The following is a 27,998-nucleotide window of genomic DNA, read 5'->3' on the forward strand; positions in this document are numbered from 1 at the left end:
TCTGCTCAGCAGGGAGTCTGTGTCTCCCTCTCAGTCTCCCTCTGTGCTCTCTCTCTCTCAGATAAATAAAATCTTAAAAAAAAAAAAAGAAAGAAAAATAGGGAAAGAGACAGAGAGAGATACAGAGAGCCACAAAGAGAGAGATCTTCCTCTTCTAACAAGGCCACAGTCCAATGGGATTATGGTTCCATCTTCATGACCTCATTTAACCTTAATTACCTTCTAAAGACCCTATTTCCAGATACAGTCACATGGAGGGTTCAGGCTTTAACATATAAATTTTGGGGAGATACATTCAGTCCATAGCAAAAATAAAAATAAATCGTATCCCCCAAAGTTACTGTATCCGCAAAGGCTAGGTTATGCTACAGTTAACACCTCTTAGTCATTTATAACAATAAAGGTTTAGTTTTCTTTCAGACTATTTGCCTTATCAGGGTCAAAGCTCCGCTCCATGTTGCTTTACTTATATGTTTCATCTTCCACATGACGGTCACCACGGTGGAAGGAAAGAGAGCTCTCAGCAACCTCAGACAGACAACGAAAGGCTCCCAGCCAAGAAGGAACCACATTACTTCTACTTGCATCTTATTTGCTAAACTAGACCCGAAGTCCCACCACAGATACGGAGGCAAGGCAGAGCAGACCGACCGTGTGCTCAGAAGGGAGGGAACTGACATCATACTCAACAGTATTCATAGACACTGTTAAGAGTTGAACTGTGCTCCTCACCCCATTCCTATGTTGAAGTCCTAACGCTATTACGCCAGCATGTGACCTTCTTCAATTAATTAAGCAAGATAAGGTCATACCGAAGTAGGGAAGGTCCTTAATCCACAGCTGCCATCCTTATAAAAAGGGAAATTAGGAAAAAATAAATAAATAAATAAAAAGGGGAAGTTAGAACACAGACATGCCCTCAGGGAGAATGCCATGTAGAAATGAGGGCAGAGATCTGAGTGATGCTTCTACAAGCAAGGAATTCCAAAGAATGCCAGAAAACCACCAGCTGGGAGCCAAGCATGGAAGACATTCTTCCTCACAGACCTCCAAAGTAACCAACCCAGTGACACCCTGATCTCAGACTTCTAGCCAGTCTCAACTCTTTACCTTCCGCATTTGTCACTGTGCTCGACCCACAGCTGCTGTTACATAAAGGCTTGTAAAATAAATTCATGAGGTGCAAAATTGGTTGAGATAGATTAGAAGTGATTCAGAATTTGAAATTCAGGAGGGTTACGAGGAAGCTGGGGCGACAAGAAAAGCATCATGAAAGAGATGGAAGTTGAGACCTTGTCATAATGAATATAATGGACGCCGAGATGGGGAAAAGAAGTAAAAATCACAGATCAAAGAGTTGAGGATGATAAGATATGAGGAAATGAAGCCATATCTTAAATAATACTTGTAATAAATGATTCGGCAGCTAACACCATAACTGGGAGTCTTCAGTTTGTAAAGGAGGTGTCGGTGCTTTACCTTAAAAGTTGCAAAAGTTGTAAAGCAACTTGGCAAGACTGCAGCCAGCTGCGGATGACGCGATGGCCAACTGCAGGATGCCTTTGTGGGAGAGCTGTCCTCCGAGTGCAATTATTTATAGGGCTTGGTAAATAACATGAAAACGAGGGTCTGGCTTTCAGTTCTTTTTTTTTTTAATATTTTATTTATCTATTGGACAGAGAGAGAGATAGAGAGCACAAGCAAGGGGAGTGGCAGGCAGAGTGAGAGGGAGAAGCTGCCTCCCCGCAGAGCAGGAAGTCCCTGCGGGCAGCCCAATTGCAGGGCCCTGGGATCATGATCTGAGCCAAAGGCAGATGCTTAACTGACTGAGCCACCAGGCGCCCCCAGCTTTCACTTCTTAATGGAGGATCTCACCTTGGAAGTTCTGCTAACACCTGAAGGAAGGGCAAAAAGAAAAGGAATATGGTCTGTCAGGCAACTTAAAGACAAAAGCAGTCAGGATCTCAGAGCGGGGTCCCCTATTCTGTTACTGTGGCGAATCCCACAACTTCTGTCTTTGTGGTTCCTGTTATGATATTGCCAGAGATAATATTTCCTTTATTTATTCTCTAGCATTCAACAAACATTTGTGAAGTACCACTTAGCCTTAGGTGGCACTAAAATATTCTTTTAAAAATTGCCTAATTTAAAACAATCACCCAATTTGCAACATTTAAAAATATTTAAAACTATAACTTTCTGTGTCACAATGCCAGAGGCTAACCCACAGTAAGAACATCTGGAAGAGAAATTACTGTAGAAATGGGCACTTTATGGTGAAATAGAAGAGTTGGGCTCCATTGTTCCATTTGTAAAGTGGCTCATTAATAGTACAGTGGTGGGGTGCTGACTGGCTCAGTCAGTAGAGCATGTGACCCTTGATCCTGGGGTTGTGAGGTCAAGCCCCACTTTCGGTGTGGAGCACACTTAAAAAAAAAGAAAAAAGAAAACCACACAAAAAATTAGTACAGTGGCTGGCACCTCATGGGTAGTCAGTAAAGTGGTTGTTGAATGAATAAAAGGCAGGGATTCATAGCTGTGTACCAGGATCTTAGACCAGGGCCTGGCACATTAAATAAATAAATAAATAAATAAATAAATAAATAAATAAATAAATAAATAAAAATTTAAAAACCACAAAAAACTTTAAATATTGGTGGAATAGTAAACCACTAACTTCATTCATTCATTCATTCATTCATTCATTCTGCAATCACTTATATTGTGGTTTACATACAAATTTGACGTGCAGGTTCAGCATTAAAACCTCAACTGCTACTCCAGAGGCCAAGATTTGGTTCTAAGCCAATGCAGTATAACTTTCCCACTGGAAGGAAGGCTCCATGAGACAGAACTTTGTCTGAGTTAGTTGTTCCTTAATATCTTTAATAGAAATACATTATATGAACGCATGCTAACTTCTAGTAGTCTGTTAAAAAAAAAAAAAAACCAACTTGCAAGAAAAACTTCTGCTATAGTAACAAGCGTCTTTCATGCCACCATCCTGAGATATTTTAGCTCAGAATTCCCAGCCTATGAAAAGACTGTCCCATGCTTGACGTCCATGCAGCTGGGCCAGCCCCTATGATTAATTTTTTTTAATCCAACTTTCATGAGTTTCCTCAGTGTTAACCACAATCCAAGTGGGGGAGTATAAATTTAAAACAAACAACAACAAAAAAGATTGTGTTTCAGAAATGAAAGATAAATGTAATCTGAAATCAATATTTATGAAGTTGTGATTAATTGACTGATGGCCAAATGATTACAAAACGTCTGTCTGAAACATCTACTCAAATTTATTAGCTTTGACCAAAAAAATTAAAAAACAATCTGAACTGGGTCAATGAAAGAATAATGCATGCCTAATCAATTTTTAATAGCACTTAAGATTTTATATTTTTTTAAACGTGCTTTTAAATAATTTATCATAAAAATGAATCTGATTTAAACAAGGGGTAAAAGGTGTTCCATAGCTATTTGATGGTTTTCTTAGCAAAGAAATTCAATTATGACTGACTTTTTATTACCGAACTACTTTATTAATAATAATACACCTTGCACTTACACAAAGGCATCGGGCCAACAATCTCAGAGAATCCAAGTAAGATCTAGGATTTAGTTCCAAATCTACCATTTTCTGGTGGTTTACCTTCTCTAGGTCTCAATGTGTTCATCTGTGAAAGGAGAGACCTGCATAAAAACCCCTAAGATTCTTTCTAATTCTAAAAGTTGAAATTCTAAGAATTTAGGGGGGTTTAAGCCCATCCCAGGTGCTATATCTGACGGTACCCCTCAGATCACAGGACTTTCCATAAGTCTACTAAGAAGCCAAAACACAGATTAAGCACAAAGTCGATGAGCCATGTAATCTTTGTTTTCCTATTAGAGTAATGGCAACATTATTTAACAATTTTGGCCAAATGACTTCTGTTTAGAACATGATTTGTCAACAAAAAGAAATGCTGTTCATAGAGCAGAGGGAAAGGATAGTTCCTGGCCTTAAACCATTTGTATTATTAAAGTGACACCTGGGAATTGGCCTGGAATCAGTTTGGACCTAGACGTAGTCCTCATCAGCCTGTATTACTAACAATATTATTTAGATGTGTGTGTGTGTGTGTGTGTGTGTGTGTGTGCGCACACGCCAAATCACAAGCATTAGTAAACAAAGCAGGTATGTTATGGTATGATCCTATTTGTGCTTATGCACGAATATATGAATTAGACTGTTTGTATGGATATGATTTAGAATTTAATAGTGATTACCACACAGGATATAAAGGAGAGGAATAAGTACAGAGGAACCTTTGCTTATTATTTTATATATTTATAAATGGCTTCATTTTCTTAAGATAAGCCTTATTATTTTTATAATTAGCAAAAAAGCAACACAGTTTTCCATTTTGCAGTGAAAAACAAGTAAAGGCAATGTTTAAAATAGCCTGAGTCTGTAGCTAAATAAAATACTACCTTCTGTGGAATAGTGTCCTAGTACCAGATACTAGAGATAAATCAGACACAATCTCTGACCTCAAAAAACAGTCTGTTGTGGGGGCAAACACATAAACAACCAACTATAATAGGATAGAAATAACTATATGGATAAACTACGACAACAGCCCCAAGGAGCAGCGACAATGACAGTGAATGTGTAAGGAGAGGCTGGGAATACTCTAGATTTTAACATTCTACTTAAAATGTAGGTTACAATTTTTTAAACTCACTTTGTGACTGAGTATTAACACCAGTCACCAAGGTGATTAACAAAAAATGAATTTGCTCCATTAACAACAGAAAAGAATTTTTTAAAAAATTGTCTTCAACATGTTTCCCTGCTACATTGTTTCCAGGGGTGGATGTGAGAGGCAGAACATTCTCAGTCCTACATCCCACTCAGAGGGTGGGAATGACAAGTCCTAACATACCATCTCAAGTGTCATTGAGGTGAGAACAGGGAATGGGCAAGGTGAAAGTAAGGAAGAACACAGCAGGATGGGGAAAAGGTGAAACTTGAATGACAGTGGGTAATGAATGACCTGGAGCTTTCTCATTCTGAAGTCTGAGATTTACAGCCAGGGACAGGAACGATGCATTAGCAAAACATGTGAACTCCAGACCCCATAAAAATATTACTTCAAATAGCCAGAAAATAACCAAACCAGGTGACTTTATGCCAGGCGTTTTGAAAAAGTGGCCATTAACCAGACAAGCGATGTGACTATTTTGCCTAATTCTCCAATTCCAAATACATGATATGGCCTCCAATTCCCAGAAAATGAAGTTTTGAGCTGTTTGGAAGAATTCTCACTGTCCTCTGTGAGACAATTTTGAACTGGACTTGGCCTTCTTTAGGTGAATTACTGGCTGGTCCAGTCTCATTATTGTCTGCCTCTTTGAAACATGATAGTAAGCATACATTGACCTCATTTATTACACACGCGCACACACACTTTACCAAGAAGGAACCTAAGAAGCAGAGAGGTTAAATAAATGGTCTGAAACCAGTAGAGCCAGGAAGTTTTGGGGGCAGGGAATTCCTATGCTCCCAGTACAGGTCCAGAACCCCTTTCCTTTGATCACGGGTTTCTCGTGATTATACTGTCTCTCTTTAGAAAAGATTACTGGAAGTCCTTCCCTTGGTTTTGTTTCTAAATCTCCCTACTCACAAATTGTATTTGTTTGCATAAATTAATTACATTGGCTCTTTCTCACTTAAAGTTAGTTGCTGTTAAATTCCTAATCTGTTGCTAATCAAGACGCATCTAGGAACTTTTAGAGTTTTTCTTTTTCACTAGTAGGAAATGCTGACTTAGAACCTGCTTAGACACTGCTGTCCTTCCGAGTTCTACAGCACAATGATACGTATCTTATCCAACATATACCTGAGATGTAGGCTTTAAAAGCTTGTGCAAGTGCTTTCCAGGAGTGTGGATGGTTGGCACTATTTGCAGCTTTCTCACTGACGGGTATAAAGCAGAGTCCGTGGCTCCGACCCTTCGGTCTCTGTTAGAAACCACAGAGGGGCCAACGCAAAGCGTGTCTTCAGGGAAAGTTGCGATAAAATATAACCTGTTTCGGAAACATCAAAAGACAATCACTGTTGCTTTTAAGTGACATAACATCATTTCAGAATGGAAAAAGACCTGAGAGCGGCAGAAAGTTGTTTTGAAAAATTAAAAGGTATAGATATAATCTTTTCTCTTCCTGTTTTGACTGCACCATGTGTTTCCAGACTGTGTAGCGTTTAATTTTTAGGCGGAAAACTCTCCCCCCTCCACGCTCTGGGAAAGAGCAAGGCTCTTAAAATCGCTTTCCCCATCTTTCTCTCGGCTCCGCACTTCTACTCTTTCATTTAAACTTTCAGGATCCTCCATCGGTGCCTGTAGTATACTGCCTTCCTTCTCATTCTCAAGAATCGTGCAGCTCCCCAACACGGGATTTTTTTTTTTTTTTTAATGAAAGGAAGGAAGGGAGGAAAAGAAGGGAGGGAGGGAAGAAGGAAGGAGAGAAAAGCCGTGGTGACCGCGCGTTTCGAAAGCGCGTTTTCGTTTCCTCCCCTGGCGGGCTCTGGCCCTGCCGGGCTGCCGTAGCCGGCCTCGCGCGGCCCCAGACGCGGCGAGGAGCTGCCGTCGGCGGGACTTCCGTGTTGGCGGGATTCTGAACGCTGCCATGGCTCAGACCGTGCAGAACGTTACATTGTCGCTCACTCTGCCCATCACGTGCCACATTTGCTTGGGGAAGGTAATGGGTGATTCTGGGCACTTCTACGAAACAGGGTCGGGTATGAAGTCGCCCTCCGGAGCCGAGGCCGGTCTCCGTGTGTGGCGGGGACGGGGCGTGAGGCACCGAGATGGGTGCAGACGCTAACTTGCGTTCTCTTCAGGCAACGGGAGGCCGCGTCCTGGGGAACGGAGGGGGCGCGTCGTGATTACTGGGTTCATCTGTGTGCCTTTTGGAGAAGGATGACAGCGGCCTGGGGTCTGAAGGGAGAGCGGCAGGCGGCTCTGACTCCGCCGGCGGCCTCACCCGGCCGGCTCCGGCGTCGAAGAGGCCTCGTCAAAAAGGAATCGCAACAGTATTTTACGCCCCTTTGCCACCCGTGTGGCGTGTAGTGAAGCCCATTGAAGCACGTTTCCTGGGAGCCTTGCCTAGGATTCCTTCGTCCCCTACACAAGTAGAGTGTTCATGTCCTTGGGCCTGCCTGCAGTGCTAGTTGGGGAGTCTTTTCCATTTCCAACCTCCTTGCCCTTGCTTAACCCAGCCTTTAGAGTGGCCTTTGCTCTGGGTTCAAAATTTGAAAAGTAAATAATACCCGCCCCTGAGTGGTGTTTAAAATGAGAGGCATGGTCTTTTATTCCAACAACGGATCAGCAATGAGATAGAATACCCTCCCTTTGTGTTGCAAGAGGTGCCTACTGTGTTTGTGAAACATTCAGAGTACTTCTGAATTAGAAACGGAATTTTGAAGGTTCTAAAGCATTCGTCTGCTCTTTCGTTTCCTTTTGTGCCTCCCATTCGATTTTTAAAAGAGCATTTCTTTAACGCATAGATCAAGAAAGGAGAAGATACTATGTATGAACAATCAGATTTTTCTCCAGCCTGAATTGTTTTTACGTTTGTGGTGTGTCTGTGTTTACCCTAAAATGCAGCCTGAAACTACAGCCACATATTTAGAATTGAGACATACAAACTTCATACAGCAAACATTTGAGTGCCAGCCAACGGAATCATCTGCCTTAGGTGTTTGGGGTTCTGTGTGAATTTACTGAGTTCAAGAAGTACAAAGTCAGGCTTGGAAGCAACTGATATCCCTCAGAATGAAATGCCAAGGAAAATAGCAAATGTGCTGTGAGAGCATATAGGGGATGGCTTGGTCAATTCTGACTGGAGAGATCTAGAATGGCTGCATGGAGGGTGGTATTTGAGCTGGCATTTGCTGCCACTGCCTACATACATAGCTGGGAGGAGAAGATGATGTTTGTGTTTGCTTGTCTAACTTGGTTTCTGACATGAAGTTCCCACAAGTATGTGTTAAATTCTGAGTGAATATACTCCCAGCAATAGCATTACAAGCTGATAAAAATACCTTGGGAAATAATTTTCACTTGGTCTTAGTTGTATGCATTGTATCTAGTTTCCATTAGTTAACAGGCCGTTTTGCAGTTGTGTTGAAAATGTGTTCTGCCTGGTTGATTTTCCATACTTATGCTTTTCGTGTGTAACAGAAATGATACTAGTAGAGAATAGTGCTTTGCAGATTACAGAATGCTTTTGTATGTATTTAATTCATTTACTTCTCTCACTAGTGCTGTGAGATAGATAGGCTGGTTGCCCCCCCACCTTTTTTTAACATAAGAAAGCTAAGACAGTCTCTGGTTTGAACCTCTATCTTTTTTTTTTTTTTTAAAGATTTTATTTATTTATTTGACAGAGATAGAGACAGCCAGCGGGAGAGGGAACACAAGCAGGGGGAGTGGGAGAGGAAGAAGCAGGCTCCTAGTGGAGGAGCCTGATGTGGGGCTCGATCCCATAACGCCAGGATCACGCCCTGAGCCGAAGGCAGACGCTTAACTGCTGTGCCACCCAGGCGCCCCTGAACCTCTATCTTTATCATCTGTGTCTTCAGTAGATTACTTCCTAAGAACTCATGTGAGCAGACACTCTTGGGGTCTCCTTCCCTCCCTCCCTTCCTTTCTCTCTCTCTCTTTTTTCCTGTATTTGTTAGCTGTGTTCTAAAATGAAATCTGCTAATAAAAGATTAACGATTTGTAAACTGGCATCTTTTTCTGTCTACTATGGAGGCTAAAGGTGTGGCTGAAGGCCTGAGTTCTGTGTTCAGACTGCATGAGTTCTAGCTTCTTCCATTTACTAGTTATGTGACCTTATACAAGTTACTTAACTTCTTTCAGAGCAGTTTCCTTATCTGTAAGATGGGAATGGTAATAGTAGCAACATCCTTCCTTGCATTTTGGGATGATTAAATCAAGTAATTCATATGTAGTGCTTAGCATACGGTCTGGAACATAATAATATTCCATAAATTTTTACCTATAGTGTGGGTGCTGAGACAGGCCCTCATGTGAGGAAACCAGCCTTTCAAGTAACTGTTCTTCCCAGTTGCTTTCTGAGGCAGTGCACTCACTTGATAAAGATTTGTTTTCCTAATGAAATGGGACCTGTTTGTTCTAGAAATTGCCACAGTATGTCCAGAGGTTTTTAACTGGTTCCATATAACTGTTGCATTTTGTATAGTTAAAGCAAATCTGATCTGCTTGGGCTATTTATCCTCCCCACATACTGGTATTTGTGGGGTACTAGAGATAGCATGACCTGGGATAGTAAGTACCATGTTCCCATTGTTATTTCGGCCTCCCTGACACAGCATCTCTGGCCAACTCTGAGCTCTACCTTAAGGTCCTTTCTGCCTAGCCCTCTTCCAGATAAGCATTCTTTTGCCGCCCTCATTATTTGTCCCAAATCTCACCATCAGCAAGATCCTTTTCTTTTGCTTGTTCAACAGAATTAGGGGCTGTTATCCCTGACAGGTCACTGTAAAAAAACCAAAAACCAAAAACCAAAAAAACAAAAAACAAACAAAAAAATGCTTAAAGGAGAAGGTGAGGGTAGGAGAGACCTCGGATCTGAATATAGACGCTGATTGGGATGGGGGAGGATGGAGGTGTAAAGAAGTAGTGGAGATAGCCTAAGTATGCACATTGTCAATACTTTGTCTTTTGGATACAAATAGACTTAAAATGGGACAGTTTAGACATTTTACATTTTCTGCCTGTCTCTACCTCAGTCTTAAAGGTGGATTCTCTCTGCTCAATAATGTTTAGCAGCCTTGCCAATATGACAAGAGCTCTATGTGGCTTGAAGAAGGTAGGTACACATCCTGTGGGATGAGTTTTGTGTAACTTATTTTCTTGCCTGTTCCTCAGTTTTTTCCCTTTGCCCTGGACTGTTGGGCCAGCAAGCAGAAATATAGAAATGATCTAGTTCAGGATATCTATTAAATGACAGAACTGGTCCTGGCACCAGATTGCTACAGACCAGTTTATCTTCAGATAATTCCAGTCATTTATCTCTTCAAATAGGATTCAAGCTATGAAATCAAATGATTGTTACATGTAATACCTTTATTGACTATGTCTGCATTTTCCCATGAGTGGCATGTCTCCCAAATGTGGCCCATAGTTGTTTTATGAAAGGATGAAGAGGTTCTGAAGTGAAATTCCAAGCAACTAGACTTCTGATGCTGTTTAACATTAATATATTGTATTCAGTTATTCTTCAGTTGAGTATGAGTCCAGTTTGGGACACCACACTTTAAAATAAATATAAATAAACTAGAGTATTTTGAAATCTTTTGGAAAGGAGTTGAAATTGAGGTTTAAATATAAGTGGAATGGACTCTGTTGGAATGAATGGACATGATAGTGAATCTTTAAATATAAACTGTTTTTCATTTGGAAGGGAACCAAGCTTTGCATAGCTCCACAATATTAAGATTTCTACTTATATAAGGGCATTCTCTCTGGCTACAATAATCTGAGATGAAATCAGCTTCCTTAGGATGTGGTGTGTCTGTTTCTTGTAGTGTCCAGTATAGGGTAGACTGTTTCCAGCTAAGAATACTACAGGAAGAATCCTTTTTTTTTTTTTTTCCAGGGAGGACTTCTTGCCTTGCTTTCCACCCATATTGTTGATTTAAAATGTTGACAAGGTAAGGCTAGGTACAAAGCTTTATGCAACTTAGAGTCCTCATTCTAGGTTGACTAAATTCATTCATCAGTGTTCATCAGAGGCTGTTGATTGGCCAGCATGTTATCAACCTCAGTACACTTGAGCCCACATTCGAGTCCTGATTGCTTCTTAGTTCCCAAGAGTGGATTTAAGAACCAGCCTTGTACATGACTATCACAAGTAATTTGATTTGAAAAAAGCCATATGGGCTACATTTTTCTCTTTTCCGAATTAAGTTTAAAGAATGCAGACACTTTAAAAAATGTATAATAATATTGTGGGTTTTTTAGCATACTTAGAGCATAATAAAAAATTAACTAAAAAAAAGTGTTGATATATCCTAATAATTTTAAGGTTAGTATGTAATAGCTGGAATAGTTACTAAACAAATAAGATTCTTGAAAGCATTCCAGGGGGATAAAGGTGGGGGAGGCAAAATGTATTATCTTTCCTTTTACCTAGACAGAAATGGGGACCCGGACCAGTAGGCATTAAGCAACTTAGTTCTCAGGATCACACAGTTTTAAAGTTCTAGGACTGAAATTTTGATCCAGAGCCAAAGATTTCTTGAAACATAACAAGAACAATCCAGAAATTTTATTTTGAAAAGTTTCCAAATTCCCAAAGTTGGTGATGGTGGTGGAGCTATTACCATCATTTCTCTACCTCAGCCTTCTTTTTCACAGTCTTTCTAGGTCTTGCCTCATAAAGCCCATAAAATTTTGACATAGGTGCAAGAAAGAATATTCTTTGAAGAAAGATTAGCTCTAGTCTTTAGCAAAGGTGATAAAAGACAGAAGAGTTGACTTTAAGTGTAATTGCCAGGCCAGTTGGTTAAGTTGCCTTTCCCTCCCATCACCTCTATCAGTGCGCCTTTTCTATAGCCCCTACTGATCCCAAAGTCTTAATCCTAATTTTTTGCTTCTTTCAGGTATGTGCCCTCTATTTCTTACTCTCAGACTATTGTTTACTAACTCTGCCCTAAGGAAGAAAAATCTATTTCTTAGTCGAAAGAGCACTCAGTTTGCAGTTGAGTCACATTGAATGTTGGTTAAATACTGGTTCTGCCACTTGTAACCTGCATTATTATTTTCTTGAGTCTCAGTTTCCACAGCTTGAAAATGAATTCGATACTACCAGAGCCATTAGGTTGTTAGGGAATTTCATGTGAATATCCTAGACCAGTTGTTCTCAAAGGGGTGGGAGTGTATTTCATCCCCCAGGGATATTTGGCAATGCCTAGAAATGTTTTTGATTGTCTCCAGGGGTGTGCTAGTTATGTCTAGTGGGTAGAGCCCAGGTATGCTAGCTAAACATTCTACAATACACAGGAGAGCTCCCTACAACAAAAAGTTCCTCACTCCAAAATATCAGTAGTGCTGAAGATGAGAAACCTTGTCTTAAACCAGTGTATAATAACGTCTAGTAGGTGAGTCTAGGATGATATGGATATTAATGAATAACCCCTTTTGACACCTCTCAGGTACATCTCAGTTACATCATTTTTTTAAGAAAGGAGCTTTGGTGGTAGAGTGGTCTCTTAAAACTGAAACATCTTCAAATAGAGGAAATCAAAACTATGTAGTAGAATTACAGATTTAGGGTTAATTTTTCTGCTCCTAGGACTGCACCCCTCAGGCCCATTCCAGTGAGAAGAGCCCACTTTTCATACCTCGCTTTCTCTTCTCTCTCTCTTTCTCCTCACCAGCCTCAGGGTGTATTACCCTAGAATATCATTTTGACATGCCTACTCCAGATGAGTTTGGAATTGTACATGTCACTTGCCATTGTCATCTTGCATTTTTATTTCATAAGAATACTGTTTTATTGCCACAGATCTCATTTGAGAGTAAATTGGATATAAAGTCTATTAACAGGCAACTCTTGACTATTTCTGTATCTCAGGAAGATTATATTAAGGAAAATTATGTGCATATTTAGGTATTGTATATACCAGGATCTGGGTAGAGGAAGGGGGTGGACAGGAGTTGAGGGAGCGCTAGATTCTTTGTATTTTGCTCCTGTAGGTTATAGTCAAATAACAAGTCATTTGTTTTAGTAGTTACTACTTCTTTATAGATTTCTCTTCTCCTAAGCTAAATTTAAACCATCGTTTAGAAATCATCATCTCATAAGTACTTGGTCCAAAGAAATGAATTAGTCAACTGTTTCAAAGCTCCAACACAATGACAGTGACAATACCAGGTATCAAGCAGTGAAAATAATTCTCCTGTGGGTGTGATTGCCAATGGTCTCAGCAGAGAGAGCTAAGTAGTCTGCCTGTGGTTGGTCTTCTGTAGGATTTGGCATATTAAATGGGAAGGTGAAACTTTTGCTTTTTCACAGTTTGGCAGTGGCCATCGACCTTTTGCTTCTTGAGACACTTTTAGGAACATTATCTCAGCCTTTCATTTTAATACATCAGAATTCACTTTTATTAATCTTAGAGTGTGCAAGGCATTATATCAGGTCCTGTAGGTGGATACAAAGATGAGCATGCCCATCCCCTGCCCCCAAGGAGCCTGAAATCTAATAGGGAAGCAGGATGTAAACAACTTTCTAAGTACCGTACAGAAAGAAATGAACGTTAAATCGATGCATAAGGGAGTACCTTTAATGAAAATCAGACAAAGACCCAGTTAATTCTAAAAAGGATTAATGAAAGCCTTGCAGAAGAGGTAGCATTTGATTTTCATCTTAAAATGTGGAAGGGACTCTATTTTGATTGGGGAAGCTGGATTATATCAGCAGGTTATATCAAGCTAAGAAATGAGAGCCTAATAAACAGGGAGCCTCCACTGTTCTTATTAATTTGGTGAACATCAAGTAGATCTGTGTCTTTGAAGTGTAGGTTATATCAAGTACTGAAATATAAGTTCAGTATTGAAATAGCAGATGAAAGGGCTGTTTAAGAACCAGCTTATGTTGTTCTTGAATGCTGTACTTAAAATTGTGAACAGGGAAAAATCATTGCTGTTTTTCAGGAGAGCAGTGAAAGCTGCTGATCCTTATTTTAGAAAAATAGCTCTGGCATCAGTGTGAAAGGTGGACAGAGGGATGCCTGGGTGCCTTAGTCGGTTAAGCGTCTGTCTTCGGCTCAGGTCATGATCCCACGGTCCTAGGATGGAGTCTCACTTCGGGCTCCTTGCTCAGCGAGGAGCCTGCTTCTCCCTCTGCCCCGCCCCCTGCTTTTGTGTGCTCTCTGACAAATAAATAAATAATCTTTTTTTTTAAAAAGAAAAAGGTGGACAGAAGTGAATATTTGGAAGCCAGGAAGCTTGGGAAGAGGTCATTACAATAGATCCATGGGTAAAGGAATGAGAGCCTGAACTCATTATTGAGGTGAAGATGGAAAAGAAGGGATAGATGATAAATAAAAATAAAACAAAGCAAAAAACATTTAAAGGTAGATTTGCCAAATTTTGACAATTCTAGGGTGTAATTTTTTCACATTATAACTTTTTTGAAACCTGGCAGTATCTTACAAGTGATGGCATCTTACAGTTGTAATTGGCAGCATTTTTCATTCTTTTTTCTTAGTGGTACATAAAATATTGGTGCATCTTAAAATCTCTGGCTACTTTGACTTAATATAGGATACCAGGATTTGTGGCCAATTGGATGGTGAGGCTAAGTAAAAGGGTGAGTCAGAGACAGCTCTGAGTATTTTAGTTCAAGTAATGAGGTGGTGGTGCCATTAACTTAGGTAAGAAGGAGTGCAGGAGGAGGAGCAAATGTGTGGAGGAGGCCAAGTTTGGGTTTGGACATGTTATGATTGAGGCAGCTATAAGATCCTTACATGGAGTTGGCTCCAAGGCACAGATTACAGTAATACTGTTACCTTTTTTTTTCTTTCTCTTTTTTTCTTTTTTGAGGGATTGCTATCAACCCCTCTGTGTTTATATCTTTACAGTATTAAATCTTAATGCCTGAATGAAAAGTATACTAAGTTAAGCCACTGTCTTCAGAGACAGAAACCTATGCGCATTGTAACTAAAGCGCTTACCTAAGGTCACACAGGTCAAGTGGCAGAGCTGAAGTTAGCCCCAGGTTTGTCTCTTAAAGCCCAAGCTCTGCTGCTTACTGAGATCCAGTTACAGAGGATTCTTAGGAGTTGTCATAAAAAAGATGTTAACATCATGTGATACATGAGATTAAGAGAGAAAATAGAACTATGTCAGATAAGATGGCCCAGGAAAAAAGCATTAAAGAAAGCAGCTGTACCATCTCTGGTATTTTGACTATAAGCATCTCACTCTGATTCTCTTTTCATCATACCTACTCTCCAGCATTACTTCAGCCTTATCAAGACCAATTTGTTGACTCTGTGAATATCACTTTTTCACTGTCATCATTACCATTCATATACTCATGTTTCTTGTTAGCCATGGTCATTTATTATCATCAGTCCCTTGTCTCTCTCTTTCTCTTTGGCAAAAATCCAATTCTGGGTAAACCCAACAACTTATTTGCTTCCTGCCTAAAACTGAACAGGTAAAAATTGGTAAGAAAAATACATACCTGTGTTAATTGGGTTTTGTTTATAGTAAAAATCACAGATCTCAAATAGGAACTCAAAAATGTTTGGTAATCCTACTGTATGTAAATTACTAGTAAATTTACTTTCTTGGTTTTCAAAATAGCTGCTGTATTCTATTTTCTCAAGTTGATATCCCTTCCCACTTCTCACTTTCAGCTGCTAACCTTACCTCATATTAAAGATAAAATATAAGCAATTGGAATATTTAGAACACGAGTTCTCTCATTTTTCCATCAACAGATCTTCTAACCCCTTTGCATTTGTTCTCAGGCCCATGGCCTTCCCTTTTGTTACAATGAAAGATGGATCCTCAAGCCTGTAAAAGCCACAACCTCTGCTGTGTGCTTTGGATTTCATTCCCTCTTGATTTCTTAGGGATTTTGCTGCCTATGGCTCTAATCTCTCCTTTTCTTCCTCCATCATTAACATCCCGTCTTTACTGTATCATTCTCTTCGGCATCTCTTACCATGGTCTTAATTCTTATGCTGACTTCTTTACAACGAAACACGAAGGAGTTGTCTGTATTTCTCTGTTGTTACTTAACCTTTCCCTATCTCTCTCAACCTTCAATCAAGTTTCCATTCTTACCATTTACTGAAACAGCGCTTGTCAGTAACAGATCACAGTGACTTCCATGTAATGAAATCCCATAGTCATTTCTTTGTCCATATCAAGCTCATACTCTTCTTTTCCTTCCTTCCTTCCTTCCTTCCTTCCTTCCTTCCTTCCTTCCTTCCTCCCTTCCTTCCTTCTAGGGGTGGAGGTTGCAGGGGCAGAGGGAAAGGGGGAGAGAGAATCTTTTTTTTTTTTTTTTAAGATTTTATTTATTTATTTAACAGAGATAGAGACAGCCAGCGAGAGAGGGAACACAAGCAGGGGGAGTGGGAGAGGAAGAAGCAGGCTCATAGCAGAGGAGCCTGATGTGGGGCTCGAACCCAGAATGCTGGGATCATGCCCTGAGCTGAAGGCAGACGCTTAACCGCTGTGCCACCCAGGCGCCCCGGGGGAGAGAGAATCTTAAGCAGGCTCCATGCCCAGTAAGGAGCCTGACTTGGGGCTTGATCTCACAACCCTGAGATCATGACCTGAGCTGAAATTGAGAGTCTGATGCTTAGCTGACTGAGCCACCCAGGTACCCCAAGCTCATTCTGTTATTATTTGACATGCTTGGCTGCTTTCTTCCTCTTGAAAATCTCTTTTCTTGGCTTCTGTAAGACCTCCTCCAGCACAGGCCCCTCCTTCTTAGTTCCCTTTGCTGGTTGCTCCTCCTTTTCCTTCCTCTGCTTGCTGGAATCCCTTGTCTCTAGCTACTCTGCCCATGAAAGAATCTCCTCCAGTCCTGTTGATATAATGCCATCATTTTTTATGCCAGTGATTCTCAGACTCTGCCTTATCCATTTAAAAGTACACCTGGCATCACAGATTTAATATGCCCAAAACAGAATTCTTAATTTCTACCACATGTGAGACCTCTTCCTCCATCTTTCTCACCTTAGTTAATGATAGCACCAACCACTGAGTTATCCAAAAGCATTTTTTAGATTGGGGAGATACTTAACCTTTGTTGTGGAAGCAATTACATGGAAAATACTGATTGCCTTTAAATGTGCTTCTAATGAGGGAAGCCTATAAGAGGTAGAAGAGCATCTTGAATCTTTTTAAATGTGCACAGTTTTATGTTTTGACCATTGGCTTTCATCCATTTTAGATGAGTTCATGACTTAAAAAAAAGAAATTAAATCACTACTCTAAAAGTTCAAGGAGATAACTTTTCTTTCTTTAGTTGAATTTCTCAATTTAGGGGTACACATACTTCTAGGAGTATTGTAGGAATTCAGGGTGTGTGTGTGTGTGTGTGTGTGTTGCAGGAATCTATAGGATAGATAAGGCAGTATCTTTCTGGTACTTAGTTTGAGAAGGTTTTTGTTCTTAAAACATTTCATGACTTTAAAGATGAAATGAAAACACCCGCAAATATATAATGGTGAACTTGGACAAACCACATGACTTTTTAGGAAAAAACAGAACCTGTAAAGGAAATTTAGACTTGTCTGCCTCTTGAAACTCTGACCAGGAATACCTTCTAGATAAGCATTCATTCCTTGCTGTAGGTAGGAGCACTTGGAAGAAGAGTATGAGAAGCTGTCTTTCATGGTCTTATTCATTTGTTCACTCAGATGAGTTGAACCGAATGAATTAGAATTGGTTTCTCCAAGAGGAAGTCTAAATGCATGCTGAATCATCTTTTCTGTTTAGTTTTCATATGTCAATGTTCATAATCAAGAGAGCATCTCCATGTTTGGAAAATCAGACTAAGACCAAAGAGTTCTTTACAGTGAAACTTAAAATGATTTCCTGCCTGTCATGGATCACCATACATCTGTGATTTCTTTGAAGATAGAGACCCTTTCGAATTAATGAATACTCACTATCTTTCCTAGGCAGACGTAGAGTAAGTAGCACAAGTGTTTTCTCTGCAGAAAGTGGTTTGTGGTAGTTCTGTCTCTTCTCCTTCTATTTTCTCTGTTTCCTCTTAATCTTCTGATCTCTAGTGAGGAAGGACTCTAAAATGGTATTTTTATTATTATTAGAGCAGGTAAATATTGAAAATATTACACAGTGTTTTGAGTCCCACAGTAATATTACCTTGTGAATCAAGTGAAAGCCTAAGCATTTACATGTCATTTCGGTTTTTATTTAAAAATTTTTGCTACTTGAAGAATATTGTTATTATTCCCTCTGGCAGTTCCTTAACTAATTAGTGTTAAATACTGTCTTAATAGCAATTACTTAATCCAACGAGTTTTTGTTGAGTACCTATTGTGTACTAGGCTGTCTTCTAGGCATCAGAGATTTAGAAATGAATGAGATGAAGGAAGTTTTTGCTCTCATGCAGCTTCCTTTCTAATAGGAGAGATAGACATTAAATGTGTAAACAAACACCAGATAGAAAACTAAAGTAACTTCTTTCTTCTATTTTCTGTCTTATAAAACAATTATATACAGTCAAAACACCTCAATAATCCTGACCGAGCCACAGAATTTCTTCACAATTTGGTTTCCTTATTTGTGAGGTATATTTACTGTGTTTACCTCACAGGACTATTTAAAACAGAAACACAGAGAGAGAAAGTATATGTGAAAGCCGTTTGTAAAATATAAGACTATATAAATGTAAAGTATTAGTATTTGTGCTTGTTTAAATGGAGTCAAAGATTTGTTTATTTAGTGTATGTCAGTATTTCTGTCAGCATTGTTTGCTGTTTAAATTATAAACCAGTGTTTTTATAAATCCTGGATAATTTCCTCTTAAAACACCTACTCTGCTGTACTGTAGAGAAACTATTTATTTGCTCTAAACTAAACCTATTGGGATTCTAGTTATGACTGTTGTCCTGTACTAAAAGTAATGTTTCTTTTTTCAAAGGTACGTCAGCCTGTCATATGCATCAACAACCATGTATTTTGTTCAATTTGTATCGATTTGTGGTTGAAGAATAATAGCCAGTGTCCAGCTTGCAGAGTCCCCATCACGCCTGAAAATCCTTGCAAAGAGATTATTGGTAAGGGCCTGTTTTATAAACACATAGAAGCAGATTTGAATCACTCTCTAAATAGTGTATATTTGAAGGAAGACTAAAATAGACAATTTTCACCGATGTCATTTTGCTACTGTCATACTGGATGGATTGGTCATTTGTATAATCTGTAAGTGAACACATGAGGGGCACGAGCCACTATGAGAAATCTTAGAGCCTTGTGGAACTAACTTTATGGTGGAGGCTATGCATATGGACCAAAATATTAATGGCTTAAAGTAGCAGATGCTAAAGGTCAAAAGAGGCCCATAGAGTTCAGGCAAGGAGGTTCAGCTGGGAATATCAAGAAAGGTTTCATAAAGCAGTTGGCCTTAAGAGATTTAAGGATGGATAAAATTTCAACTGGTGAAGGTTAGGGAGGGCATTTCATACAGAGTAAATTTCATGAACTAAGGATTAGAAATAGGAAAACACAAAGCATGTTTTTAGAAATGATCAGTAGTTTAGTTTGGGTCTGAGTACTGAAATAAGACTGAAAAGGTAAATTGAGACTTTAGTGCAGAGAATCTTGAGTAATAAACTAATTCAGGGACTCGGTCTGTAGGTGAGAAGAAAAGTAAAGTGAGCTGATGGTTTTGAACACAGGAGTGGCAAGATCCAAAATGTGCTTGAGGAATATTACTTGGGTGATGGTATGTAAGTTGGGTTGAAGGGGAGAGACACGCTGTGAGTAGGTCAGGTAGGAGGCTGTAGCCCAGTTAAGGGAGAACTAAGTCTGGTTTAAGGATAAAAAAGAACATTCAGTGCCATACCAGTGTGGGTAAAAGGGAAATAAAACTTGAACTAGACGATCCTTGAAAAATTAAACATTTAAAGAGCTTTTTTTAGTGTTTGGATTTTATTCTGCTCATATAAGTTATTATTCTTAGATTGCAGAAATGAAAATGATTTTTACTTCTTTCTGCTTTAGGAAAAATTGAAAGTGACTCTGGCATTACCTATGTATAGAAAACACTTTTCAGAAAACACAAGAAGTCATTGTAATATTCCCAATTTAGGGAAAATGGGCTTAAGTAAGATTTTTATGGTAGAAATGGAAAGGAAAATATATACTAGAACAAAAGAAGAACTAGTAGGACTTCAGAACTAAGAAATCTGAAGGAGGAATCAGATTATTCCAAGGTTTCTTTCTTGGTACTTGGGTGAAATCTGGTAAAGGAATATTTTTCTGTTGTGAACTTTGATGATTAAAATAATTTGAAAGTGTTTTCCCTAGCTTCTCTTCACATCCTTTCTCCTGCCTTTATTCATTCATATCTAAGTGATATTTCATAAGTTCTCTCAAGTAAAATAGTTCATTCATCCTTGTATTTGTATAGAATGTCCTGAAAAAGAACATCTGTAAAATACCTTTGCTGTCATGATACTAATAAGTACAAAGAAAGTTACCACAGCGTATGTGAAGAACTCTCAGGAAGAATTCATTTTGAGTGTTTGCATATCGAGTTATGGGCATAGAGTTAATGCTGTGATTCATAATGTATTGTAACTGGATTGTTAGATTCAGTAAAAATATGTGTTAATCTTTTCATTTGTTTTATCAGTAACTAGGTAGGTTTGAATACATTAGTTATAATAATATATATATGATAATATGAACTCATGTATTATGATATATATAGATATACTGGAGAATTATGTGAAATTTGATAATATGGATAATACTTACATAATTATTGGTTAAATATAAATATAATCATTGGTTTTATTATAACTGAACAGTTGTCTGGTATTCAAATTTTACAGTAGTCCAAATGTGATAATTAACAAAATATAACCTTTGCCTTCATTGAGTTTACTATAATAAGATACACAGGTAAGTAAATGCCCATGATATTTTACTGAAGGTATTTCTTATGGTGTTATTTGGTATTTATCTTTTCTCAAGATTGAGATAGAGAAAGGCCTAGGTGGCAGCCCCAAGTATGTATATAGGGAAAGGGTAGAAATTAAGCTGGAGAAGTATATACAACAATAAGAAAATCGTTTATCTTTGTTTTCATACTGCCTAAATCGGAATGAAAGTTAGATTTTTTTTTTTTTTCTCCTTTTAGGAGGAACAAGTGAAAGTGAACCTATGCTAAGCCATACAGTCAGGAAGCACCTTCGGAAAACTAGACTTGAGTTACTCCACAAAGAGTATGAGGTAAATAATAGTTATAATTTAAAATGAGGACAGCATTGAATTCAAGCTATAACTGAGCTCTCTCGGTCTCTGGACTTGTTAACATCCAATAAAATCTTATTTTAAATGCCATTTGAAAAATACCTTATTTGAGGGGCGTCTGGCTGGCTCAGTCAGTAGATTATGTGACTCTTGATCTCAGGGTTGTGAATTCAAGCCCAGTGTTGGGTGTGGAGCCTGTTTAATATCTTATTTGATAATTTTTTTCTTTTTTCCTTTTCTATTTCAAATAAAAGACAGGAACAAATGTGAGCATTTTTTTTCCTTTTTTTAATTTCAAATTTGTCCTCAACAGACACATCATTTTGTAAGTATTTGCTCTCAATTTGGGAGAGAAAAGAAACCCTCTTGTGAAAGTCAGTCTTCCAGTCCCTACAGGGCATTATGAATGCTCTAGTAAACAGTGGCTGTAACTGTCATTCCATTTGGTTTGTCTATAAATTCCCTGATATTTCTATGCCTGATTAGTTTTCATAAAATAAATATACCTATGTCAACTACCAGCAAAGAGATTTTGGTATGAAATATGCTATTTTTCTTTCTTTTTTTTTTTTTTTTTTTTTGGTTTTTTGTTTTTTAATGAAAATTGTGTATATTTGGGGCACCTGGGTGGCTCAGTTGGTTAAGTGTCTGACTTTGGCTCAGGTCATGATCTCAGGGTCTTGGGATGGAGCCCCATATAGGGCTCCCCGCTCAGTGGGGAGTCTGCTTGTCCTTCTCCCTCTGCCCCTCCCACCGCTTGTGCTCGAGCTCTTTCTTTCTCTATCTCAAATAATAAATAACATCTTTTTAAAAATTTAAAAAATTGTATATATTTAAGGGGCACAACATGATGTTTTGATATACATATCCATGGTGAATGATTGTGTCACTCAAGCTAACTAACATAGCCATCTCCTCACATACTTTTATTTTTGTGGTGAGAGCACCTGAAATCTACTCTGCTAGCAAAGTCCAGTATTCAAGACAGTATTAGCTGTAGTAATCATGTTGTACATGAGATCTCTAGATTTATTTAGCCTTCATAACTACAACATTGTACATATTGACCCATCTCCTTTCTCCCACCTCCCCATTTCCCCTACCTCCCCACCCTGGGTAACCACTGTTTAACTCTGCTTACATGTATCCAGTTTTTTTTAGATTCCACGTATAAGTGAGATCATGCACTACTTTTCTTTCTTGTGAAGGTGATTTGACACAGTGATGGAAATTTTCCAAATTAGTTTCATGCTAATGGACTATGTATGTTTTTGGTTTTTTTTTTTTTTTTAAGATTTTATTTATTTATTTATTTGACAGAGAGAGCATGCATGCACAAAAAGGGGGTGTGGGAGAGGGAGAAGCATGGCTTCAGTCCAAGGACCCTGGAATCATGACCGGAGCTGAAATCAGATGCTTAACTGACTGAGGCACCCAGGCACCCTGGAATATGTATGGTTTCGAGTAGTAGCCATTAAGCCCAGTTGTTATTTTATGTTGACTAAAGAGGGGATATTATTAATCCTTATTTTAACACAGAATATTTTTAAGTTAAAATATATGCATGGAAACTGCTTCAGTTGCCTCAAAAATATTTTGAAATAGAGTGGGGCATAAATAAATGACTGCATAAATGTTCGTTCATATATGTTCTCCTATTCATATTTGTTTATTCATTAATATATTAATTCCAACAAAAAACTTACTTTCTTGTTTTATAATGCTATTTAACTTGACGTGTACTGTAATTTAAAATATAAATAGTACTGTCTATGTTAACTCTAAAATGTATTCTTACATACTTAATATTTATCATACTTAGATAATAATCAGAATAATCCTTTAAATGTTCACTGATATATTGTTTATTTTCTAACAACAGAATTTCTAACAATCTTAGTTTAAGATGAAATATCTATTATAGATTAATAAGTGGTATCACAAAAAAAAGTTCTAGACCAAATGTTTAGTAATTGGATTTAAGAGAGTAAGCAGTTCCAAATGGGGAAAACTAATACTTTACATAGTCACAGTGGTAATTGAAGAACCAGAATGTAGAAAAGTTAAAAGTAAAACTAAAAATTAACTACATGTATTCTGAATGGAAAGTGGAAGGACATGGTATAGGGTTACACTCCTACTTCAAATGCAGAAGCAAAAATGTAACTATCAAACAAAACTATTATGACCTTGATCAACACTTTTTTTTTAATTCCCCTCACTAAAGCAGTTAAACATGCCTAAGAATTTTCTTCTGCAGAATCTACATCCTTGTTGAATTCACGTGACTTGTTTTGTTTTCTGCATCTCTTCAATAAAATAAAAGATTTGACTTTTTTTTTTTTTTAAGTAGACTCCACGCCCAGCACGGAGCCCAGTGTGGGACTTTGAACTCATGGCCTTGAGATCAAGACCTGGGCTAAGATCAAGAGTTGGATGCTCAGCCAACTGAGCCACCCAGGCGCCCCAACATTTTTATTTTTTTAACCACAAATTATCACTGAATTAAAATGAAAGCAGTGGAAATGCCAGCTTTTATCAGAGTCAAATACATTTTGAGAATTTCAACTGTATGTGACTTTCTGCCTACAAAACTATTCTGAGGCATAATGAATCTGTATACCTGCAGAATTTTGAGTATAAAATTTAAAAACACATTGACCTCAATTTAGCATACATATGTGTTTAGTATCTGTGTCTATCTAATGGCCATGCAATTCTTTTTCAGGATGAAATAGATTGCCTGCAGAAAGAAGTAGAAGATCTTAAAAGTAAAAATCTCAGCTTGGAGTCACAAATCAAGACTATTCTGGATCCTTTAACCTTGATGCAAGGCAACCAAAATGAAGACAAACATCCAGTTGCAGATAATCCAAGTAAAATTGACCCAGAAACTGTAGCAGAGTGGAAGAAAAAACTTAGAACAGCTAATGAAATCTATGAAAAAGTAAAAGATGATGTGGATAAGTTAAAGGAAGTAAGTTGTGGTTGTTTTTAAAATTCTGTACTTTACCTTTAAAAGTAAAAATAGTATGGTAACTAACATAACATAGTAAAAAATAAAATAAAAGGAAGAATAGCCATAATATCTTCACTCATCAGAAGATTTTGGGGGAAGGACAAAAATCTCTGGACAAGCATTTATAAGTAATACAACTTTTTTCTTCTTAAATGTCATCAGCTGCCAAGAAATATCAGGTCATTCCATTTGTGACCATAATTGGAGACTGTAGTGCTTCTATATGAGTTTGCATCTTCTTGTAGAAGAGTGACATCAGTTTAAAGGATGTGTTTCTATTTCCCCTCTTTGTGGTTTGCCTTAATTTTTTCTTAAGCTTATGTCAATGACTGCCCTATATGCATAAAAACAAACATGTATCCAATTCCCTACCTATAAAATGGGAAGCTTGGAATATATCTTTTCTAGTACTATCATTCTCTGATTTTTAAGATTGTAAGTAGTTAAAAGACTTAATGACTAATTCCAAGGAAGCTTTGAATAGTTGCTTTAGAATACTCCATGCAAAAAAGTATTGTAGCTTATGAGGTGAGTTCTTTTTTCTTTTTTTTTTTTTTTAAGGTTTTTTTTTATTTATTTGACAGAGAGAGACAGCCAGTGAGAGAGGGAACACAAGCAGGGGGAGTGGGAGAGGAAGAAGCAGGCTCATAGCGGAGGAGCCTGATGTGGGGCTCGATCCCAGAACGCCAGGATCATGCCCTGAGCCAAAGGCAGACGCTTAATGACTGAGCCACCCAGGCGCCCCTGAGTTCTTTTTTTTCAATTATTCTTCTTTTCATCCAACAAAATAAAGCATAGGTGGAAAAGGCAAACCTCTAGGATTTTTCAGTCCAGGAAAAGAGATGAGATCCAGTATGAGAGGTTGTTAAATCAAGTGCTGTAGAGGTTTGTTGGCCAGAGGGACCAGCCTTTGGCTTTCATTTCAAGTTTATCCACAGTAGAGTCCTGCTGTGCTGAATGGTGATGGTTTTGTGGTATCCATGTCCACAACCGCCCATTTAACCTGTCTGCATTCCCTTAAAACATCCTTAGTGTGTTGAATTATTGAATCCTGCCTCCTTGAAATCATTAATGAGCTCCTTAAAGAAATACCACAACATACTGACCCTCAGATCCTCAGTGAGGCTAAGTAGCTTAGAAGTCTGCAACTTAGTGTAAATACCAAGCCATCTTCACATATCTACCTATAAAATAAATGTTGTTTGAGTTCAGAAAAGAAGGGAATTTAGTGCTTTCAGAGAAAAAAGAAACTATAGATATAATTGCACTGAGTTTGTTACAAGTTTAGAGGAAGTGTGTAGTTTCTTTGGGTATTGAAGGACATTAGCCTGTTGGTTTGTCCAGGAAGAGGATATGAAAAGCAAAGACAGCTGGAAATTTACAGTATTTATTAATCTACTATGTCTCCTTTAATTTCCCTTCGTCTTCTTGAGCTATCATTAAGTTCTACATGGTCTCCTTTATAGTTATTAAAACTTCATCTAAATTTTTGGCAATAAATGCTTCTTTGAAGATGAGGATCGATATGAAAACATTACTCTGGGCTTGTAAAAGTGGTGTAGGGGGTATGTGAAAGAAAAGTACATAAAACAGTTTTTCTTTGCTCTTTTAAAGGTCACATGTTAAATTCAATCCCAGAGCTACACTGAGACCTCAGAATTATTTGGGATATTTAATAAGCCCATTTTGGATGCCTAGTGGTGGTATTAGGTAGTACTAGGCAATAAATTGTGGCACAAGTGAATTAGAAAACGTGGAAGCAAATTTTGAATTGAGGTAAAAAATAACATACTATAAATCAAATACAGGAGTACAAAAGATTCAGACTACATAGCATGAGTGAAATGGACTTGTGTTCTGATGAGTTTTGAAACCATCATGAGTCCAGTATCATTACTGAATTAGTATTGCAAATGCAAAATAGTTATCTGAAGTCCTCATTACTCTTTTAGGTGCAACAAATGGGCAGAACTTTGCTCTTGGTAATCTTGACCCACTCAACCAAAAATACCTCTGATAGTTGGAAAGAAAAAAAAAAAGAAAGAAAAGAAAATACCTCTGATACTTAAGGAACCAGCCAGCCCATAATGAGGATATTAGAGAGCCACAGGACTGGTGAAAGACCTTGAAATGTAGCGATACCATATGGAAGGGATGGGGAAAAGAAATCAAATGAGTTTCTAATTTAAGCTTGTCATCATCATCAAAAAGCATTCACTAAGTGCCTCCTCTTATGGTGCTATGTTTGAGAGCTTAATTCATTGTCTGTTTGTATGAGGAAGTAGATGACTTTCCTTATATCTTCAGAGGGGCAGTAATAGTTATTTATCAGTCACTTAAAGAATTAACCCTCCACAGTACTGGTTGGTTTGCAACCGTGAGGATAAGCAGCTGTTTAAGAGCCCAAAAGAACCTCGATGAGTGTAAGTACAAGAGCCAGCCAGGCTTTATGCCAAGAAGAATGTTTTTTTGCCCTTCCTCTCTTGTCATCCTCTAGGGGTATTTGTGTGGGGGTGGACGAGCAATATAGTCAGAAGTTCTGCAAATTAGTCAAAAACATTGGTCAAATTTTCGAAATATGTTTTTAAGCCTTTCAGTTTAAACCTTTTTGTTAACAGTAGTTTTCGTGACCCATTCACTTTAAAATGTTTTAAATGTCAGTGTTCTAGTCAAAGACATTTCTCTTGCCAAGTTAGTGAGACTGGTTTCTAGGCTAGGGAGTGTTATTCTTTGGAACTAAAAAAATGCCATTACTGAGGAATTTAAATGGCTTTTAAGAAGACTCTAAAATTGAGGCACACTACTTTTTGTCCAGAATCAATATTCAACTTCTAATTTTCTAGCAATTAATGTTTTGTTAAACAATTTTTAGGTATCAGACAATACAAAAAGAAAGTCGTAGTTTGGATTTTTTTTTAATCAAAAGAGAATCCTTACAATTTATTAGAAAATATTGACCCAATTTTGAGAGTCCCAGAAGTTGTGAGCCAAGGCATTGGGGAAAAACTTTTGCAGAAAGAAAACAATTGGTTTAATTATATTAGATTTGTTACCACTAAAAAGCTATTTTTAAGTAGCAACCAAAAATCAATCTCATAGCTCATAATTCATGAGAATTAACTCTTAGCATTAGTTTTGCAAATAATTGCATATAGTATAATGCTTAGAATTATTCAGTTATGTGAAAAAGGAAAAAAAATATATTTGCCATTAGTATAGTCCCTTAATGACTCTAAGCTAACTAACCTAACTCTGTTTATTTCCCTGGATAGGAGAATTGCAAACTGCTTGGGGAATATGGATTAAAAATGCTTGGTTGTGTTCACAGTTTCACAAGTCATTCCCAGTGGTGATTTTAAGTTTCTGAAGGCCATGTTCTAATATTCAATTTTCTGATATCACTCTAAAAAATACAGATGGCTCGTGACATAATTTTTACAAGGCACTTGTTTTATTGTTTTAGCTCATGCTTAATTATTTTCAACTCTTTTTTAAAGGCAAATAAAAAATTGAAATTGGAAAATGGTGGCCTGGTGAGGGAGAATTTACGACTGAAGGCTGAAGTTGATAACAGATCACCCCAGAAGTATGTATTTTGCTTATAAAGCAATGTTTCAGATTATGTCAGTGTTTTAGAATAAGCTATTATTGTATGTGTTTTTCATTTGACTCTTTTCATTGAAATATGTAGATTTAAATAGACTGTCTTGCTTCTAAAAGTCAAGTGTACACTTATGTTATTGGTGAGATCTTTGTGTCATTTAAGGCTAATTTTGAAGAAAGGATTTCATTGTTATCCTTTTTCCTTACCTGATTAGCGAGAGGATTGTTTTATGTGACCTAAGACAAGAGAACTTTCACTTGGTTTTATATATAACTGTTTAATAGTACAACAGAGAGTAGGGTGATTAACATAATGCCCT

At 37.9% G+C, this 27,998-nt stretch overlaps 1 protein-coding gene across 2 annotated transcripts in view; it reads left to right on the forward strand.

Annotated features, from left to right (window-relative positions):
• The first annotated feature begins 6,616 nt into the window (after window positions 1-6,616).
• The window catches only part of OBI1 (ORC ubiquitin ligase 1), a 42,096-nt gene continuing 20,714 nt past the window's right edge, over window positions 6,617-27,998 (forward strand). Inside the window, exons 1-6 of one of the 2 annotated variants that reach the window (XM_045811017.2) lie at window positions 6,636-6,744; window positions 10,675-10,729; window positions 18,718-18,853; window positions 20,944-21,035; window positions 23,785-24,033; window positions 27,573-27,661. In XM_045811017.2, the coding sequence (XP_045666973.2) occupies window positions 20,967-21,035; window positions 23,785-24,033; window positions 27,573-27,661 (407 nt within the window). In that variant the 5' untranslated portion in view covers window positions 6,636-6,744; window positions 10,675-10,729; window positions 18,718-18,853; window positions 20,944-20,966. Of the gene's footprint in view, window positions 6,745-10,674; window positions 10,730-18,717; window positions 18,854-20,943; window positions 21,036-23,784; window positions 24,034-27,572; window positions 27,662-27,998 lie in introns of both variants that reach the window. The other variant, XM_045811016.2, reaches the window with a different exon arrangement.

The sequence above is a fragment of the Ursus americanus genome, chromosome 10 (assembly GCF_024610735.1).
Source record: "Ursus americanus isolate L20-20 chromosome 10, mUrsAme1.1.p, whole genome shotgun sequence".
NCBI classification, from domain to species: domain Eukaryota; kingdom Metazoa; phylum Chordata; class Mammalia; order Carnivora; family Ursidae; genus Ursus; species Ursus americanus.